This window comes from Pocillopora damicornis, chromosome 4, assembly GCF_964200805.1.
Source record: "Pocillopora damicornis chromosome 4, jaPocDami1.2, whole genome shotgun sequence".
In the NCBI taxonomy this organism is placed as follows: Eukaryota; Metazoa; Cnidaria; class Anthozoa; order Scleractinia; family Pocilloporidae; genus Pocillopora; species Pocillopora damicornis.
In genome coordinates, this window is record NC_142673.1 from 22,471,113 (window position 1) to 22,491,112 (window position 20,000).

General features: G+C 38.1%; 1 protein-coding gene across 3 annotated transcripts in view; it reads left to right on the forward strand.

Annotated features, from left to right (window-relative positions):
• Nucleotides 1-20,000, forward strand: part of LOC113682400 (E3 ubiquitin-protein ligase rnf213-alpha-like) — a 68,035-nt gene that overhangs the window by 26,263 nt on the left and 21,772 nt on the right. For all 3 annotated transcript variants that reach the window (XM_089204516.1, XM_089204517.1, XM_089204518.1), the window contains 32 exons: nt 953-1,557; nt 2,428-2,587; nt 3,113-3,330; nt 3,822-4,142; nt 4,788-5,536; nt 6,362-6,504; nt 6,913-6,987; nt 7,181-7,287; nt 7,518-7,668; nt 8,231-8,450; nt 8,737-9,007; nt 9,100-9,273; nt 9,347-9,455; nt 9,663-9,837; nt 10,296-10,467; nt 10,860-10,990; nt 11,428-11,622; nt 11,837-11,959; nt 12,140-12,257; nt 12,696-12,931; nt 13,010-13,092; nt 13,381-13,514; nt 13,642-13,737; nt 13,864-14,037; nt 14,449-14,609; nt 14,758-14,980; nt 15,613-15,971; nt 16,218-16,376; nt 16,854-17,007; nt 17,302-17,378; nt 19,064-19,217; nt 19,858-19,965. In XM_089204516.1, coding sequence (XP_089060642.1) covers nt 953-1,557; nt 2,428-2,587; nt 3,113-3,330; nt 3,822-4,142; nt 4,788-5,536; nt 6,362-6,504; nt 6,913-6,987; nt 7,181-7,287; nt 7,518-7,668; nt 8,231-8,450; nt 8,737-9,007; nt 9,100-9,273; nt 9,347-9,455; nt 9,663-9,837; nt 10,296-10,467; nt 10,860-10,990; nt 11,428-11,622; nt 11,837-11,959; nt 12,140-12,257; nt 12,696-12,931; nt 13,010-13,092; nt 13,381-13,514; nt 13,642-13,737; nt 13,864-14,037; nt 14,449-14,609; nt 14,758-14,980; nt 15,613-15,971; nt 16,218-16,376; nt 16,854-17,007; nt 17,302-17,378; nt 19,064-19,217; nt 19,858-19,965 — 6,335 coding nt within the window. The remainder of the gene's footprint in view (nt 1-952; nt 1,558-2,427; nt 2,588-3,112; nt 3,331-3,821; nt 4,143-4,787; nt 5,537-6,361; nt 6,505-6,912; nt 6,988-7,180; nt 7,288-7,517; nt 7,669-8,230; nt 8,451-8,736; nt 9,008-9,099; nt 9,274-9,346; nt 9,456-9,662; nt 9,838-10,295; nt 10,468-10,859; nt 10,991-11,427; nt 11,623-11,836; nt 11,960-12,139; nt 12,258-12,695; nt 12,932-13,009; nt 13,093-13,380; nt 13,515-13,641; nt 13,738-13,863; nt 14,038-14,448; nt 14,610-14,757; nt 14,981-15,612; nt 15,972-16,217; nt 16,377-16,853; nt 17,008-17,301; nt 17,379-19,063; nt 19,218-19,857; nt 19,966-20,000) is intronic.

The window sequence follows — 20,000 nt, forward strand, 5'->3', positions numbered from 1 at the left end:
GAAGCAAAGCATAGCTATTTGATTCAATGCAAATCTCCGTTTGAAAAATACATTTTTATCATTTATATGATATTGATCGGGCTATAGAATTGTCCAAATTTCGCAAAGCCTCTTTTAAGGTTAACAAGTGTGATTTATTTTTTAGCCGAAATTTGCCTCTCGTTAAGAAAAGAATACGACAAACCCAAAGTACACGAAAGTCTACCAGTCTCCAAATTTAGGTCTTGAAGCCCCTTTCCAGAGATTCGAGTATTCTCTAGCTTATTCCCTCTTCATCTGAGATTCAAATTCATTATCTTCATTCAAATGAGGCGTCAATAAGCATCATTATTGTACATTCAACTCACTATCTCTTATATAATTGGCCGGAAGCGTACAGTGAATTTTTGAAATCAGCGCTTGGGACGTCACCTAGCGGCAGATTATACGATAATCATGTCAAGGACACTCAAGGTCACGGGTGATCATGTCACGTGTGACTGCGGTGAATGATTTTTAGGGGTAATCATGTCAAGTTCGCGCACTTTGTGTTGCTTGCTGATTTATACATTTTTGCACGTTTAGAAATGTATTATCAGTTCCACTTACTGTCGTGACCATTTTTTTTTTGTTCAATGTATAAAAGGACAATTATTGGATTCGGTTTTTTTTTATATCCAGAATAATCAAGATCTCATTATTCTCAGCTTATTCTGGATATACCAAAAACCTCATCCAATAAATGTTTGTTTCACTCCTTTAGAATTTTTGGATGAGGTGTTCAATTTTCTCTCCCCTCCCCCAGCTCCTAATAAAAGCAATAAAGGGGTAAGTTTCTAAAGAAACTGTAGTGCTGTGTCGAAGGGAGAGCGTAACAAAATGGTTTGATTTTATTGACTGAGCTGACTTATAAACAATAAGTTGACTTTTAAAGTGTAAGTCGCAAGAAATTTCCTTTTATTCTTTCTTTCAGTGAATCTAGTTGAATTGTTCAAGAAGACGGAAGTTGATCCTTCTAAATTGCTGATTAAAGACCTTGTGCAATCATCGATTGTCAGGGGTGAAGTGATACCAGAGGTAATTTTCTTTGGTCTTTCGCCTGACTCGAAGTCAATGGTCTCCACTTTAATTCGACTTGGCGACTCCACTTTATTGAGGCAGTTTTGGGAGCAAAATGGAAGCAAAGCACTCGCGATAATGGCACAAAGAGGAGGGGAAAAGACTTCTCTAACTGTTGCAGATGTTCTGGAGTTAGTTTGGATACCATCTAAAGAGCAGCTTCTGTCTTTGAAACAGCGTTTTCTAAGTGGTGAAATTCCTTTTAAGGAGGTAGACAAGTTGCTTGAGCTATTCGACAACAAGTATGAAGATCTTGCGGGAGAAATCCGGCTCATTACTTCAAATCAGAATGGACGACATGATCATTTGCTCGAAGAAACAATCAGGCTATGCATGAGGAAGATAAAGCAGTACCACAAATTACATACTTGCATTAGGGCTGCTGGAATTATGCTAAAGTTCAAGAACGCTGCCGGTCTTAAAGGTGACTTCGAAGACGTTGAAGTTTTGTACAACCAGGTATGGGTAAACTTACAACTATAAGTGCCTTACTTTGTGATGTAATAAATGGCGTCTTCGTTTGAGATATCTTAAAGTTTCATTCCCATTTCTCTTTATTATTTTTAATTACTTAGTCTATCTCATACAGCAGAAAACGTCTAAAATATAGGTGTAGCTGAAAAAGGAGAATTGTAATTCTATTATGACGAATTTAGGAATTCATTGTGAAAGAGAGGGGTGATGGTAAGAATGGAAAGGAATACCGACAATATAACGTTCCTTTTGCACCTAGATCTCCAATTTTGAGCACAGATGCTGCACCATCTTGAGTATGGCAGCATCTGGAACCATAAATATGTTGAATCACTCACAAAAGCAAAACTGACATGTCCATGAAGAATGACGATTGTATTTTTTTTAATTGGTGAAGGTATTTATCAAAGATGAACCAAGGGAAAGGAAATTAAAACGAAGATCATGGGTCTCATCCGTAATCAGAAAACTATGGCGGTGTCTCTCTAATTTACATCATACAATGTCAAAGCAATTAAACTTTTCTGAATTCGTTACAACACTTGGCTTTTATAAGAATAAATTAGCCAGAGTAAGCTCTCAACGATCCTGTGTTATTCGCAGTTTACTGGGAAGTCATTAAATATGAGCTGTAAGATTTCTTGATGATAAAGCGCGTTTCCAGCTTCACTTGATAATTTGACTCCACTTTCGTTTATAACTCCACATCGTGAGACAGAAATTTGAACATTCATTCAACATTTGTCACCATTTCGGTGAACATATAGACATCTTTAACAAAGTATTCGTGATCCTGGGAAAGAGACAGTTTTAAAATATCATCCCTCTATTTCCTTTAAAAAATTGTCTTCTCAGATGGACAGAAATTTCAAACAGAGGCCGTTGCAAAGCATGAATGATGCCTTAGAGGGGACGGGCAATTTATTATCTGGAATAACAGATAACCACGCAAAATCCCTCGATGTTGTTACCCAATGTCAAGGCTTCATTTTATGGTTGAAGGAGACCATCAAAGGTAAGAATTTATCTTGAAGCCTGTGTGATTACTAAATTAAATGGAAGATTTGTTTCTTTTATGCATGCAATTTAAATTATGACTGAGGTCTAAAACCTCTCAGACTGATATCCCTCATAAGGGGGCAGCCTCAGACGTAATCCCTGACTTTTTATTCAAGACTTAAGGTCACTAAATAGTAATCGTGTCTTGTCTGTGATATGTTCGTATTTAGGATGTTACCTCGTCAACAATTACTTGAGAGTGACCTTAGGAAGGAGGGTGATTTAAGAGGTTGGGTTTCCCAGCTTGAGTTGATCAATCACCGTCGATCGAGAGTAACAACTCATTTCCAAGTTCTTTTTTTTGCTCGGCGACAAACTCAAGGTTTAGTATCTTTCCGAACCTTCTTGTGTGTCTTGTTTATACTGATTAATAGAATAGGTATAATTTTTTCTAGGACCTAATTGGATGGGAAAGAATCGGAACTAACAGTGCCTTGGATCATATTGAAGTAATACTAACTGCTTCGTTTCCTCTTTCTAGGGCCTCAAGAACTCAAGGTGCTTGTGGATTTGGCAATTATATCAGATGCGGAGAAAGGCCTGGAAACTGCGAGAATAACCCGCTTAAATGCTAGCTGCCTAGGATTTGCTCCCCTTATTTTTGACTTGGAAACTTCCTTTGGCTTCAAAGACTTGATGGAATTGTGTAAACCAGTGTGGAATGCTGTGGATGCAGACCCCGACCTCCCTGATAAATTGGTAAAGTGGATTATTGTAAAAATTGCAGTGTTTCTCTATTGAAGAAGTGCCCATATCGAAATTCACCCTGCCTTTAACCTCAGCCGAGGTCATTGTTAGCAGATGTCGTTCCATGTGCCTTTTGCTAAAAGATAATACTGAGCTTTTTGTGCAAGCCATTTAAATTTTGAGCATTTAGAGGAAGAAAGAAGACGGCATATTTGACTTTAGAACAACATTTTTAGCAGTAACTCCATTGGCAAAAGACCCAGCTGAATAACCGTTGTGTTGTTGTGTCACTTACGTTTTAGACCTGACGTGTCTTCTGTTGATTGTAACCATAAGTCTCCAAATGTCGTGATTTTATTTTTACTAATAGCACACCTGATTGACCTGCTGGGAAAGAGTTTTGAAAAAGAATGCTTAGAGCATTCAAAACACATTTTAGTCGTCTTACATCGACAAATCAACAAGTATCAAATCATTTTCGAATTGTATTTTAACATTTACAGCTGGAAACCAGCCTTCAGATAGAATGGCTAAAGGGTGTCAGAACGTCCCACGGTTCGGTGGCCGTTTCCTCCCTGCTGGAGGCTGAGACAATAAATTTACATGGCGTCTACTGTGTTGGATGTCTTAATGGAGATACTTCAACATCAACAACAATGGAGCAACTGACTCCTGAAAAGGTCATTCAACTCCGGATGCCTGCTGGGGACAATGAGCATAGCAAGAGTTACACTCTTAACGATCTGAAGGATTTGCAGAGCAAACTGATGCTTATTGCGGCCAAGGCATCGAAAGGAAAAGACGAAATAGACAGATTTTTAGACGTAGGTTTCTGTTTGTTACCTGGAATACATTGATGACAAATAGGAAGACAGAAAAGTGAACAGAACGTGCGACAGACATCGACAAACACATAGACGTACAGTTGTAATGTATAATGGAAGAAAAATAAGCAATTTCATCATTATTTACAATGGGTAGGGGTAAAGAATGAACTCTGACCCTTAGGGCTCACTATTACCACAAAGGGAAATACGCATTCTTAGCTCTCCTTTCTTTCAAGTACATTTTCTGATCGTCTCAGAATGTTACCGTAGACAATGAAGTGAATGCTACAGCGTAAACTAGCGTTAACTAGTGCAAACTAGTCACAACAATTATTGAGAGTTGAAGGGGTATTACTTTTGAACCAAGCTGAAGGTGTAGAAAGATTTGCTGTGACTCAACATGCTTCTAAAAAATCCTCAGCATCAGTTTTATCAGTTGTTATATTTAAACTTCATAGTATAAAGTTTAACCACTCTTGCTCCGTTTACCTCTTTTTGAAGATTCTTTACGTAATAAAATATTATTTTAAATTTACTCCTTCTCAAAAGGTAATTTGCTGAGTCGTCTTACTAAGTCTATTACAGTTAAACTGTATTTCCTTACCCCAACTGAATACAATTTTTCGTGCCAACTCTTAACAGATTCTGCAATGTGTCCTGCGACTTGCTGCAGTGTACATTTCACTTTGCAAAGCAGGAGAAGTGAGTCATCTAAACTGGAGACGTGAATTTCATTGTTCACCAAGACTAACCACGAACCAATCTCTGACAGATGAGCTAATGGGTGAAAGTGAAAAAATGGAACAATGTCTTCAAGACTGGAAACGTGAATTACGGGTAAAACGGTTGCAATATGGCCAATTAAATCACTTCACCTCAGGCCAGTTGCTTTTCCTTCGGCAAGAATTAGCAGTTGTGAAGGGAAGAGGTCCCAGAGCAGTAGATTTTGTACCTCTTAAGGTGTATAATCTCTTGGAGAGTGTGTTGCCAGGTATTGACCCAGCCACTTTGAAGTCTGCCCTTGTATTCAGTGGCATTTGTCCTCAAGAAAGTGGGCAGGATATCATCAGGTCGTACGGCGTAAGCAGTGAAAGTCACCATCGGAGTGAACAAATGAGCAGACCTGTCAATGCAAGGACACTGCCTTCTTCAAACCAAGAAATGTTCCAATCACTTGTGGATAAGCTAGAGTCGCTTGGTTATTCTGAAGAAGTTGCTATAGCCGCGATGGTCTCATGCAAAGATGCCAGTGAGGCAGATCTTATCGTTTGGAGTGTGAAAAACAGCGCAAATGAGGAACTGATCACTGCTAAATACGCCGAGGCACTGAGTGATCCAACGTATGCGCGACTTTTAGAGGGTGAAAGCATCACACCCCTTGAAAAAAAAAGGTGAGAATTGTTTTTGTACGAATCTGGCATTGGCGTGATATTATCTCCTAAGTCGAAAGGTGAAGGGTGAATAGAAAAATTCCCAAAAAATGAATTAATAACCAGGATTAAACATTTCAAAGAACTTAAAGTGTTCTCTGACTTTAAGTGAAATATTACAATCAAACGTTGATGTAAATTTATAATAGAAATAGGACTGAGTGGAGTCCAATTCGGTCTGTAATCATACGAGTGATTAACAAAATCGGACGACCACGAAGCGGGAGTCTGATTTGTCAATCACGAGTATGATTACAGGCAGAATTGGACGACACGAAGTCCTATTACCAATTAATCATAAACATTACAATTTCCGAAAAAGAAAATGCATTTAGGAAAAATATCTCCTGTTGGGACAAAGTCTAAAGCGAAAAATTTGGAAATTTTCCCGTTATTTTTTCAGGGCAAGTGGTTGTTGCTATGGTTATTGTGATTAATTCTGTGATTGGTGGATTTAGCTGAGTGAACTAAGTATGATTGGCTGCTTCAACTGCCCGATTACACTGTCCGATTACAGCAAACTGTCTGATTACAAATGTACAGAGTGATTAGTGAAATATATAGCAGCTGATGCACCAATCACATTTGAGGAAATTGTAATGGCTATGATTAATAATGGAACATTGTATCCGGAAAATGTTTCTCATGTCTTACAGGGTGTCTGTTTTTTATTAGCACGTATCTCCCTTTTATGGTTAATACGTGACTTTTTGCTGGTGACGATGCTGAATTAATTTACTGTACTTGGTTTTGTGCGTGTAACTTTGCTACTTTCATTTCATGTAGCCATTCAAAGGGGGAAGTGGCATTTGAAGAAGAAAATTCTTCAGAACCTATGGAAACTACTTTCACCTTCGACCAGACTGCAGGAGGAAAGTTTTTGAGTCTTGATGACCTGGGAAATCTTTTGCTTCATCTAGCGTCACAAGGTTATTATCACATATTTTTTACTACACGTTTTTTTTCTCCTCTGGAGTTTTCTTAAACAGAAAGGAATTTCACTTCGATGTTTCTCTTACCAGTAACTGGGCACCTAGGAACTTTTATTGTTATTATTATTATTATTATTTTATAATTATTATTATTATTTATTATATTAGGAACTTTCTGTTGTAACAAATTAGCCTAGGCCTTTTGTGCAACTTTTCTCATTTCGCTTCAGCGGCATGAATATTAAAGAATGTGACTTTTGTAAAATGAAAATCATAAAGAAAAAAATCACATTCAAAACAACTTAATGTACGATTTAATGCCAATCCTTACAAAATGGGTAGCTGTAGATTAAGCTTCCACTTTAACAAACCGCCCGTCAGAAACTGATTTATTGCTAATTACAGGATCTAAAGGACGAAGAAGGCTCATTCCAATGTATCTCAAACGTGGAAAGCCTAATTTTATGGTTGTTCCAAAAGGTAGGAAAACCTTATTCCCTTTTTCCTTTAATCTCTTTGGTAACGTGTGGTCTCTTTACGCTATGTTGGGGTATATTGACTGCTGTTGTAATCTGCATTTGTTATTAATTTTTCTTTCACCGTGATGGTTTCTTTTTCTCTGTACTGTTATTGACTTCAAGGTCATACAATTTTTTTTTTCGCGCTTCTGTAGATGACGTCATTGGAACTTTACTGTCTTTATACATGCATGACAGTTCGCAGTCTCTACCCACGGCAGAGGAAGTTTTGATTTGTACTCCAGACACAACGACAGAAGAGGTGAGTTGTTGAATAAAACTCTTACAAAAAGCGCGTAATGTGGTATTTTAGTCTCAAAAAATATTGGCAGTAGAGATACGTTACGGCTGACTATTACCTTAGGTGAAGTTGTAAATGATACAAACTGTAAGTAACACTTAGTACCATGAAGTATTTTTGTGTTTCACTTTTTAATGAGTAAAAATCATAAGGCACTTGGCGATCTTCAACACTATCCATTTTGCTCTTAGATTGAATTATTGTGGCGAAGATCCCTGGCAGACCACGATGGCAGGTTGTTTTGTCTGGTAAACGTTGACCTTCTTGATTACAGTGTTTCCCAAAAGGCTGCCGACGTCTTAGATGTTTTTCTGCATGAGCCTCAATACAGTCGAAATGAGGGTAACTAGAATTTTTATTTTTGTACAGTTGTTCTTCCCTAACTGTTAAATCTTGATCACGTTCTTATTGCTTATAATTTGCGCTTTACATTTGCCTTCATATTAGAAACGGAAGCTTTTAATTTTGAAACTTGACAGACCACTCGTCATTTTCTTGTAAACTAATGAGAGTCTACATTCCTATTAATTTTGCCATCAATTGAGCAGTTACTATTACAAAAGAAACTAATTTCCAGTGCAGGACAACAAATAATTATCAGCAAAAGAAGTATTTTTACATTGACCTTGATGATACAAGAAGACAATAAAGGGTATATGGTATAGGTTGCTGCTTCTCCTAAATTACTGATGAAACCCCTCCTTTTTATGTCAAAATTTAACCTCTTTTAAGCGGAGTTAAAAACTCCTCTGAAAGTTAAATTACAGGGTAGCAGCTTTACATTTGTTCGCTTTCTTTTTGTCTATGATACTAACAATGTTTTTCTGTCATGTAGGTCTGTTATTTGATATTTTCTGCTTTAATCACTTATCTCTTTTAACAGTATAAGTAAATTCTTTTTCAGACGTGTCTCTTGTGGTTATCTGTAGTTCCGAAAATGAAGACAGAGCTCACATGGCTGCAGCTCTTGATCAGTACAAGCTTGGCACTATTCCCCATTGTCGTTCGTCCGGAGAGATAAGGCAGTACCTGAAAGAACAGTTCAAGCCACGTACTCAACAACAAGGAAAGTTCAGAGGTCGAACATTGCCTTGGATTCCTGCAGCTGCATTAGACAGAGAAGGGTAAGGGCCTATTTACCACACGAAAATAGAGGATGGTTTGTACAGATTGAAATTCCCCTTGGGTTTTAGAGTACAATGGGTACCAATTATGTATTAAGTTTCGGGAATGGCAATGAACGATGTTTCTGAGATATTCGATAAGACCGATTGAAATCCAAAATCCCATATAAGAACACGGATGAATTTTTCTCCCGTATGGGATAGCTAGGCTACTTGGTGACGGTTTAAAATAAAGGATAGTTGAAGAAGTTGGTAAGTAATCAATTTATTTGTTTCTGTTGAACAGGCTAGCGGTAAGAGTTATGTCATCAGAAAGAGCTGGATCTGGGAAAAGTTTAGCTGTTTGTCGACTCAGCCAACGCCTTAGTAAACTTCAAAATAATGAAATAGTAATGGACTACCTGAGGGACATGAATACCGATATGCCACTTTGCATTAATGTACCGATTTATGGACCGATTATTCACCAAAGTGCTGTGGTCGAGTCCTTATTGCATCACACCGTTGCTCCTGATTTACCTGTATCCAGAATATTTCACTTTGATGTGCATCCCTCGGTAAACTTTTTTTTTTCATTCTTTTTTTTTCCTATATGTATCGTCCAGAGATGCTGGTTATTATTAGTATTAACAGGTGAATATTTCCTCAGGTCAGAACTGGTCTGGATACACTTCTGTTTAATCTGTTTATCCTTGGTGCCTTGAAGAGTTGTACCGGTCAGATCTGGAGGCGTCGATCTTCCGACCTCTATGTTATTGAAATTACTTCAGCCCTACCTCGAGGGGAAAACCAAACTGCTGAGAAACGACTTAAGACTGCAAAGGTCAATAAAATTTTGAATTTGGAAAACAAAAAAAGAAGACTTTCAAGCCGAATGCTTTTATTTGTCTCAACAGGTTGTTAGTTCCAAGAAAGTCACAGCAGAGCCTTTTTACAGGCTTCTTCCCACTATTCATTGTGGAACACCTATGCAAACATTATTTAAATTGAGAACTAATCCAACAGGTTAGAATATATAATTTATTGATTCTAACTATTACAAATTTAAATCAGCGCCTATTAGTTGTGTGCGACGGTATAAAGATATGGGTAGATTTAAAATGCAAAGCAGGGCCCCCTGATATACATTAATTGTGACAGCATTTCTGGTTTACTGCGAACAAGAAACTGTGGAGTGCACTACCGTTTTCTTTGTTTTCTGTCCCAACCTAGCTGGCAAGAGTTTGGACCCCTTGTTTGACGCTGCTGAATTTAAGAGCTCGTATGTTCAGCGAGCCTTTCAGTACCTCAAGTTGTGTGACGCCGGAGGCCAAAATCTGGATACTTTCTGCTTTGTACCCGGTCAAGTGATGGGTGACCATACAGAGTGCATTGAGATACTCACAAGGTAAAGAATCCTTTGATTTGTCTATGTTACAATCCATGTTTCAACAAACTCCTTTCAGTCAATTGCTTTTACGTTGTACTGTTTCAATGTTTGTAGGAGAATTGCAAAGGTTCTCATAAAATAATCGAATCTTTTCTTTAAATGTGGATCAGCCCAGTTGTCTCCCAACATATCATTAGAATAAATCTGCTGTTGGTGACATTCTTGAAATTTTTAAAGTATAAATGAACATTAGCATTTTCGTTTTTAGCTACTTTTTGGGGCTTATATGACCATGCTATTATATGAATTTATCATCAACAAAGCTAATATGCAATACCCTTGGAACACAAGTAAACCTAAAACTAAAGGAACAGTAGGAGATGAGGAACATTTTAGGTGTGTGGTTATTAGATCCCTGTTTATCTGTATTAAAAAGTTCAACTAATATTCTGCTGACTAAACAAATCCACCCACAGAAATTGTGGTATCGAGAACCCTTCGTGGGCGGAGATACGCCACTTTGTGAACTTTCTCAACTCCCAGCTACAAACCTGTGAAGACAGCTCCTTCTGTAACATGGAATTGGTAGGAGACACTCTTGAGGGTTTTAGAAGCTTTGTGGTTCGTTTTATGGTTTTAATGTCACGGGTAAGTTATTAGATCATTAAACGCATCTCAGCAAACAACACTGAAATGAATCCATCAAACAGTCATTGTGATAGTCCTCACACAATCCGTTATCCATCGATCTTTGCATTATTCATTGCCGACCTGTCTAGGTAACTAATGAGTCACGTCCCATTGGCTTTACCTATCCTTTATTTTTTCCTCCACTTTTTGATCATGAGTAACTTCAAATATCATACATTCATCAGTGCATTTAATTACACACCGGTGATTCTGAAAGACCAGAGTAAACAGGCCACAAATACCATCCTTTCCCTTATTAAGAGAGGAGAATTGCAATCGATGTCAACGACAGCTAAAATGACAAGGTAGTAATATACTTGCTGAAAATGTTAATTTATGAAACTTTTTAGGATTTTGCCACACCATCCCTAAATTCTTGCAAACAAACCACTTACACTCCTGGCCCGGATGATGAGGTGGTCGATGATGAAGCAGCAGCTGTAGTTACACAGTTTACTCTCAGAAGACATTGGGAGACCAGGTACAACAGTTGCATCCACTTACTCTCTTTTGAACTTCATCACTTATCTTCCTTGTAAATTTTGTTAACTTGACGCCATGACACCCTGGTCAGAAATAAACATAGCTGCGTGACAAACCTCGTTGAATTTGTCAGGATAACTTCTTTTGCTATTGCTGTCTTTTTCTCTTCAAAATTGCACCAACCACTTCGAGAAACATTATACATAATGATACGTCTACGTCTTGAAGTTCCGTATTAGCCTTACAAATTTTTTAGAGACCTTTATTAAGCAATTTTGGAGAGGTATGTGAACTTAAATAGAAAGGCAAAAAAGCGCAAGTTTCCATTAGTATTATCTCGTTTTCATTCTGTAGATATATAGATATTAATTTAATTATCTTCTTATCCATTTCTTTATTTATTGAGTTACTTTCATTATCATTATTTTTTTGCAGTTCGCATCCGTACATATTCTTCAACCAGGATCGTATCACTATGACTTTCGTTGGCTTTCATATTGACCCAAATGGGAACTTAATCGATCCAGATCGTCATGTTATTATTCAGCAAAATTTGATGTCGAGGCACTTGCGTACTGGCCTCCATGTTCAAAAGGTTGACATGCAAACCAACTATGAATCTTGGAGCAAGTAAGTGTGAAGCCGATTTAATGTTTTATAGAGGATAGAATTTCTTACGCCTTGAATTTTTAAGTTTTGAATAACATTGTAGGAGTTTATTTTACCCTGCATCATCTAATAAGGCATTGAACAGATAATCGGTGCTTTGTATTTGAGTTCTCCATCGTAGTAGAAAGTCTCCAAGTGCTTCATATAGGTACTCTTACTATTCCTCCAATTCTAGGGGCCAGAAGATTGAGAAACTCTGTGGAGTAATGGGTGTCGAATGGCCGTATGATCCAGACGACTCGTACGAACTCACCACGGACAACTTGAAGAAAATTCTAGCCATCCACATGCGATTCAGGTAGAATGGTAAACGTATTTTTGTTGTACAAAGTTAGAATTTTTTTTCACAGTTGTGAAAATTAATTTTGATTTAAAAGAAAAAAATGGTGGGAATAAATATCGAAAAAATGTTTTAAAAACTTACGAATGGTTATAGGTTTCTCGCATGTTTCTCTTAATATTATAAATTTGGCTCCAGGTGTGGCATTCCTGTGGTCATTATGGGTGAGACTGGCTGTGGCAAAACATGCCTTATTCGGTACATGTGTGGCTTACAGTCTGGGCCTGGTGGACCTAAAAACATGCTGCTAATGAAGGTAAGAAATAAACAGGTTGTTTTTTATAGAGTGATTTTGCCCATTTGTGAATACTCTTTGGAAGAGTCCATCATAACCTAGTCCCTTGATAGTGGTATGATTTAGAACATTCTAGTCAAACCACCGTCAGTCAAACTTTTAATGCCACGATTAGAGGTGCATACTTATCGTCTTAACTTTTTATCTAATTTCATCTAAAATTACTCTCTTCGCTGATTTCTTTCTTTGTGTCATGGACAAATGAACAATAATCTTTTTCCATCGCAAAGTTGTAGAAAAAATTGTTGTTGATTTTTCTCCGCATAAGCTAATTTAAAATGGCAAAAGAAATAGAGGAGAAATGACGCGGGGAAATTTTGTCATCTACTCTATGGTTGGTTTTTTTTTTTTTTTAAGTGAACATTACCATCATTGCAACCTAGTTGATTTAATTGACAGGTTCATGGAGGTACTACCTACGAAGACATTAAGAAGAAAGTGGAAGATGCTGAGGCAATGGCCACGGAGAACGAAACGTTGAACATCGACACAGTTTTGTTTTTTGACGAGGCTAACACAACTGATGCCTTAGGAATGATCAAGGAGGTTATGGTTGATCGCAGAGTCAACGGCAGAAAGATAGGAGTAGGGCTCAAAAGGCTGCAGTTTATTGCAGCGTGTAATCCTTACAGAAAGTGAGTCAAAATATAGTGGCGAATTTTTCAGTGTACCGTCAAAGGGGTCAAAAATTATACTTACCTTTTGTTTTACAGACATACGGACGAAATGATTCATAAGTTGGAGTCAGCTGGACTAGGGTACCATGTTGCCACTCAACAGACACGCGATCGCCTGGGTATGACATTATTATGAATTCGGGGGTGAACTAGGGCCTGTTATGACTACGATATGCGCAGATGCGCAGACCAGCATGATACGCAGATGTTGCGATATTCTGTGCTTTGTCGCTTCTAAGAATAAAAGAGGCTTATAGTGAACTTTAGTCTTAGTGTGCTGTTGAAAATGAACCTCACAAACCCTAAGAATGAATTTTTCCTGGCCTGTGGCACTTCGTCTTTGGAAAGTCAGTTTTCTCAAGCGCTTCCAAGAATGACTTTTTAAGCTCTCTCTTTTAATCTTCAAGGTCACATTCCTCTTCGCCATCTGGTTTACAGAGTTCATGCACTGCCAGAGAGCATGCGTCCGTTAGTGTGGGACTTCGGTCAGCTTCAGCCTGAAATTGAGGAGCTTTACATCCGTCAAATTGTCACCAGATTTGTGAGTTAATCTTCACTGTTTCTGTCAAGAGAAGATGGCAAAGCTTAAGAATGTGTTGTTTATAAGGATACGGTTAAAACAAAAACCGGTCATTTTATAAGCTCCTTTTCACCTTTTTCTAAACAAGGTTTTACAGGAAGCGGAAATTCCGGGAGAGCCTCCACTGGTGAAAGCCTTAACAGCCATACTTACAGCTTCCCAGCGTTACATGAGACATCAAACGGTACGTCAACCTTTTTGACAATCTTAGGTTTAAGGAACTGTTTCACATTAATACGAAATACAGATTATCGCAACTTAACTCCTTTTTCGCTCTGCTCAAATGATTTAACTGAACTAAACTTAACAGGATGAATGCAGCTTTGTGAGTCTTCGCGATGTAGAACGTGCTATGAATGTGATGGTTTGGTTTTACAATCATCGTGATGCTCTCAATCCCCTAATGGATGGTGCTACCGATGAAGACAGTGATGACGACGATGACGACAGCGATGCTGATGATGTGGAGGATGAAATATTTCAAGTAATTCTCATAAATTGAAATTCTAAGCGCAACGCTTGTGGTGCAGTTTATTTCAAACCCAGGTTGTTGGTCGAAGGAACCTGCTAGTTTTGCATTACCTATCCTTACTTCGAGCTCAACCAGGCCTTTTGCAGTGAAAAAAACTTTGGTCTTTGCCTCACAATAGAGAATGATGCTTTATGTTCTCACTGATTTGGCTCGAGCAATCATTGTCGTTATACCATGAAGTAACATCACCGTCCGTATAACCACTCGAAAGGTCATCTTAATGCTCTATTTATGTATCAGACGAGAAGGTGTTATTGCGAGCACACATAGTACACGGACTTGACTTATATAAGTATTGTTAAAGTATGCCACGATAGATGTAATGAATATAACACAACACAATTTGTTTTCATTTTGATTAAGCCTCTTGATGATGTTACTCGAGCACTTGTGCTCTCCCTTGGAGTTTGTTACCACGCACGCCTCCAAAACAGAGAGCCATATCGTCGTGCTGTTGCAAGAAGCTTCGCAAATCCGTGTCAACTACCAGGTGGACATGAACGTATTCTGCAGGAAATCGCAAGGTAATGCTGTCAAACATTTGCCCTGTGGTCGAGGCATAATTGTCGTTTTTTTTACTTTTTATTTTTTTCATTTTTCGGGTTAGACTTGATTATTTGAAAGTTGTAGCCTCGGCTTGTTACAATTTTTTGTACATTTTTGTTCCCCTAGCTGTCAGAAGGCAGTACTAAATGAACTGAAACTAGGGGATAACATTGCTCGCAATACGGCCTTGAGCGAAAACGTATTCATGATGGTGGTATGTATTGAGCTGAGGATTCCATTGTTTGTCGTCGGTAAACCGGGTAGCTCCAAGTCACTTGCCAAGACTGTTGTAACTGACAACATGCTCGGAGATGCCTCAAAGTCTACTCTCTTCAAGACGTTCAAGGAGGTAGGTGTATGATTTCGTGTGTACAAACTGTTCTTTTTTAAAAGAGAGTACGGTTATGAAAACACAGATTTAAGTAGAGAAAGATTTTTTTTTCGTCTTGTCACGAGCGTGGGGAAGGAAAAAATTCTGAGTCCCCATGAGGAATCGAACCTCAGACCTTCGGATTCCTCGTTCCGATGCTCTACTACTGAGCCACACAGACCCTATGGTGAGCAAGGCCATTTCGAAGTTCATATAGGACACACGTTGTGCGTATATGAACTTCGTAATGGCCTCGCTCACTGATTCTCTGTAGCTCAGTGGTAGAGCATCGAAGCGCGGAATCCGAAGGTCTGAGGTTCTTTCCTCATGGATACTTCGAATTATTTCTTTGTCCCACGCTCGTGAGAAGACTAAAAACATATTTCTTTACCGAGCTTTAAATTTACCTCTCTCTCTTGTTCTACTTACAAACAGATTGAATTAGTTGTGCATTGATGGTAATTGCGGTTTTATGGCGCATTCGTGAACAAAATAAGCACTCATCGCTGATGCAAAGTCATGATGCATCCTTTCTGGCAGTGTATCCGTGACTTGACAAAGCATGTCTATTTTCAGTTATCACTGACGGAAATACATTCATTTTAAACCAGGTCCAGATGATTTCTTATCAGTGCAGTCCGCTCTCAACTGCAGAAGGGATCATGGCAACCTTCCGCAATTGCTGCAACCTTCAGAAAGCCTATAACCCAGACAAGTATGTGTCAGTTGTGGTCTTGGACGAGGTTGGCCTCGCTGAAGACTCACCTTTGATGCCCCTGAAAACTCTTCATCCGCTACTTGAAGATGGGGTGAACTCAACTGATGACGTCATTGCCACTGAAGGGCACTTTCCGGAAAGAGTGGCCTTCATTGGGATCTCTAACTGGGCTCTAGACCCTGCCAAAATGAACCGTGGAATTATGCTATCACGTGGTCTGCCTGATTCAGAGGAACTGGTGGAAAGTGCAATGTAAGGTTTTCCCTCAGTAAATGTTGAAAATGTCAGCCTACAACTCAAAAGACTTAAAATCATGTCCGCGACCTTATTTTCAGTTCATCTTGCAGTGTAGTGAAATGTAAACTTGTAATAAATGAGAAGTACAAAAAAGGAATTTAAATTCGGGTTCAGGAATGAGGTAGTTTATACTGATATCTTACGTGCAGCTTTATCATACAAGAGACTTTGGTCACAACATGAAATCTCTTTCTTTTGTAGGGGCATTTGTTCCACCAATAGACGAATAAAAAGTTTTGTTGCACCACTTATGAATCCCCTGGCAAGAGGTTACGAACAATTGTACGATACTCAAAGACGGTCTGAGACCTTGCAGGAGTCCAAAAAAGATGAATTTTTTGGTCTTCGGGATTTTTACAGGTAGCATTTCGATTTATTCGGTAATTCTGATAGTTCTCATGTTAGTCTTCTACACATTCAATATTATGTGTTACGCTCATGTGCAGTTGTTGTAGGTCCGCAGTAGGACCGGCGACTACACTTGCTATCCTGGCCTATTTATTGCAATCATGTCTTGTATTAATCTTTTAAGTTTTTTTTATATACTTACATCCCCCTTTTGGCTGCTGCAAACGGATATTTCTGATTTCTCTATGTAACAAAATTTGATGGTAAGGAAGATTGCACACTTGGTGAAATGTTTGAAGTAGCTACTGGAAGCTAAATTTTATCACAAAGAATATTGCAATGTAGCTCTAACTCCTAGAAGTAATTGCTATGTCACTTATCCTCACAATAACCTTCGAACAATGAGGCTCAGAGCCAAATTTCGTTACATGCTGAAGTCTATCAAGTTTTGGAAGCTGAGGGATTTAAATTTAATTTTTCTTGTTTAAGCCTTGTGAAGATGGTGTACAAAGTTGCTGAGGAGCAAGGTCGCGAGCCACGTTGGCCTGAGGTAGAACATGCCATTAGAAGAAACTTTGGGGGACTGGATGAGATTAAACCTGTGGAAATTTTCAAACAATTCGCTTTGGGTGAAAGCCGTATGGTGGGTATTTTATCGGTATTTTTTAGTTCTAGTTTACCTACACCGACTGTTTTTTTTTTTTTTTTTTTTTTGCAACATAAAAATTGACTAAATGTATTAAAATGATCCGTACATTTGTTTGAAAAACCGTTACAAAATGAATGAAAATATATTTTCATTGAGAAGGAAATTTGGTTGTAATTTATTGTTTGTTGGTTTAAAAATTTTGAAGAGCTTAAATATATTAACTCGAATGCGTATGCATATCTACTTCTTGTCTTGTGCATATGCATATCTACTTCTTGTCTTTTGAAGATGGAGCAAAATGAAGATCTGTCGTCTGCTTTGAATCTGATCAAGGCAAGCCTGAGAGATCAAAAGGACACGAAAGGGTGAGAAAGAAGTTAAATGTTATGTAAGTCATGACTGCGTAGGGCTCAGTTGCTTGGTCCCGCTATCTATCGCAGGGTTTTTGTTAGGGCCGGGACACCGGGACCTTTACTCGGCTATTTTAATTTTTGTCCCGGCTATTTTCACGCTCAGTTTGTACTAAAACTCCTGTGGAGACTATGGTCAGCCGACAATTTTAAATTTGAACGTAAATTACGGTAAAATAAATAAAATTTTGTATTATTTCTCTGCTTTTGGGTATGTTTCTTTGTGATAAATTTTGTGCACGTGCAGCTAATTTGGAGTTCGTGACTTGAGACGTTATGAAACAAAACAAACGCATTTATCGGCACTCTCACAGTTCGTCTCGGGGTATCGAATAACCTCCATTCGTAAGTAAATGTGTCAAAAATAAATAGTGTTACAAAACCTGGAAGCCTCGCGAGAAAAAAAATGCGTATTTCCGTCGCGGTTTCTCATAGTGTTGCGACAGACAACGGCAAAAATTCAGCTTGTTCCATCGCTACAGTTCAGTCTAGCATTTGCTCTCGAGAGAAAACAGTCAAACAGCAATTCTCATCTTTGTGACAACGTTACGTGACATATCTACTTTGGCGGCCTTGCACAGTACCAAATGAAGCGGAAAGTTAATCAGTACTTCATTCAGAGGTAAGCTTTTTTCTTTGTAGTTATAATGTAATTAGTTTGTATGTACAGTACCTGCCGCTTCGGCGCGATCATAATATCGATAACATTGCGTTGCTATATTTAGTCTGACGTTGCTTTAAATTACCCGCAAGGGTTTTTAATTTGCCTTAAGCTTTTACCTTTCTTGGTCTAACAAGTTAAGATGGGCATGGTATGTTCTGTTGTTCTCCAGTTGTTTTTCATTCAACACCATTTTAATATATTCACGTGTGTAAAATTTAGAAATCAAGCATCAAGAGTGAGCTAAATGTCGACGCGTATGTTGCTGCTCTCCAGCTTGAATGCGATGAGAAAAGCCACAACATGGAAGATTCTGACTATGAATCAGACTATTTCTCTGATTAGCTATAAAGTATCAAGTATAGATAATTCATTGCTCTGAGCCAAAAAATGATTATTTTAAAAGAAGAAATAAATTATCAAGGAAACTTTTTTTACTTGTGAATTTAAAACAAGAAAACACCAGTTCTTGACATATGAAGAGCATCCTGACTGCAGAAAGATACATTATGGATTATTGAAGCTGAAAAGTATGTGTTTTATATAGGAGTATCATAGATTTATACCATGTGAACTTTACAACTTTGAAAATAAATATTAAAATTGTGAAAAAGCCAAAGTTGTCATATATTTCTTAAGCATTTTGGTATGTAATCCGTACTACAAGTTGCATGTTTCATAGTAACAAATGCCATATTATATCAGCCAATATAAGACCAGATAGTGTGCAAAAGTAGCCTCAAATGCACCCATTTGGGCCTAAAATTTTCAAATTTTCCCTACGTGACAAGAAATGGCGGCAGAGCCGCCATTTTGGTCCCTCTTACTTTGGAAAAGGTCCCTGTTACTAAAAATCTTAACAAAAACCCTGTATCGTTAAATAACCTGCCAAGGTTAAGTTTTAACTCGTTGTTCATCTAAAATAAAATGATAAGTGGAGCGTTTCTTCTTCAAAGGCGTTTTTCTTCTGTTTAAACAGAGAGAGTCGATACCTACTGGTACTTACAGAAAATTATGTCGCTCTGCCGATTGTTTGGAAAGAGTTACTTCGAAGTGGTAATGAAACTCGACCTGGTGACGAACCTGTCGTAATTTTTGGGAGTAGCTTTCCGAAAGATCAGGAGTACACACAGGTACTTACACTTTGTAACACTCCTAAGCAAGTTAGGCAGACATCCTTCGTATTACATATAGTAGTTCACATTAAATTTGACTACTAAATAAGGTGGCATAACTAATGGTAGTTGCTCCACATTATTTAGGCGAATTCACCTTGATGGTTGATAAGCCAATAGGTTGATTTCAGCTTCTCAAGAGGATGCTCCCTTGAAACTTTAATTTAATATCATCTTCAGAGGATACGGCTGTAATCTTTGGCGTTTGTGATAAATAAAATCGCAACTTGAACAAATTGACTAAACTTGTAATGTAAAGGTGATAGAAGAGCTACTCGTCCCATTAAGTATGTGTAGATAATGACGAATAATACGCAAATATTCGTCAAAGTTAGTCATTTTGACCGTTTTAACGTTGGTAACAGGACCAACTGGAGTTACTGAAATCAGTATGTTTCGTGCGAGTAGTAAACGATCAAGTAAACCTATGGCCGGTAAAGCCTTTTTAGTAAAACGTCTGAATTAACAAGGAGACTGGTCGATTAGACCGTCCAACTAAAGCCATAGTGGACACGCTGTCTGTTGGGGCTTAAATTGTGGATTATAAATTGAGTTGTGATTTGAATTTACGACCCTTTACTTTTGCATATATTTAAAGGTCTGCCGAGACATTAATCGAATTAAGGTATGCATGGAGACAGGACGGACTGTAATCCTTCTGAATTTAGAGAGCCTCTACGAGAGTCTCTATGATGCTTTGAATCAGGTATGGATGGGAGAAGAAAATCTCCTTTCAATTAA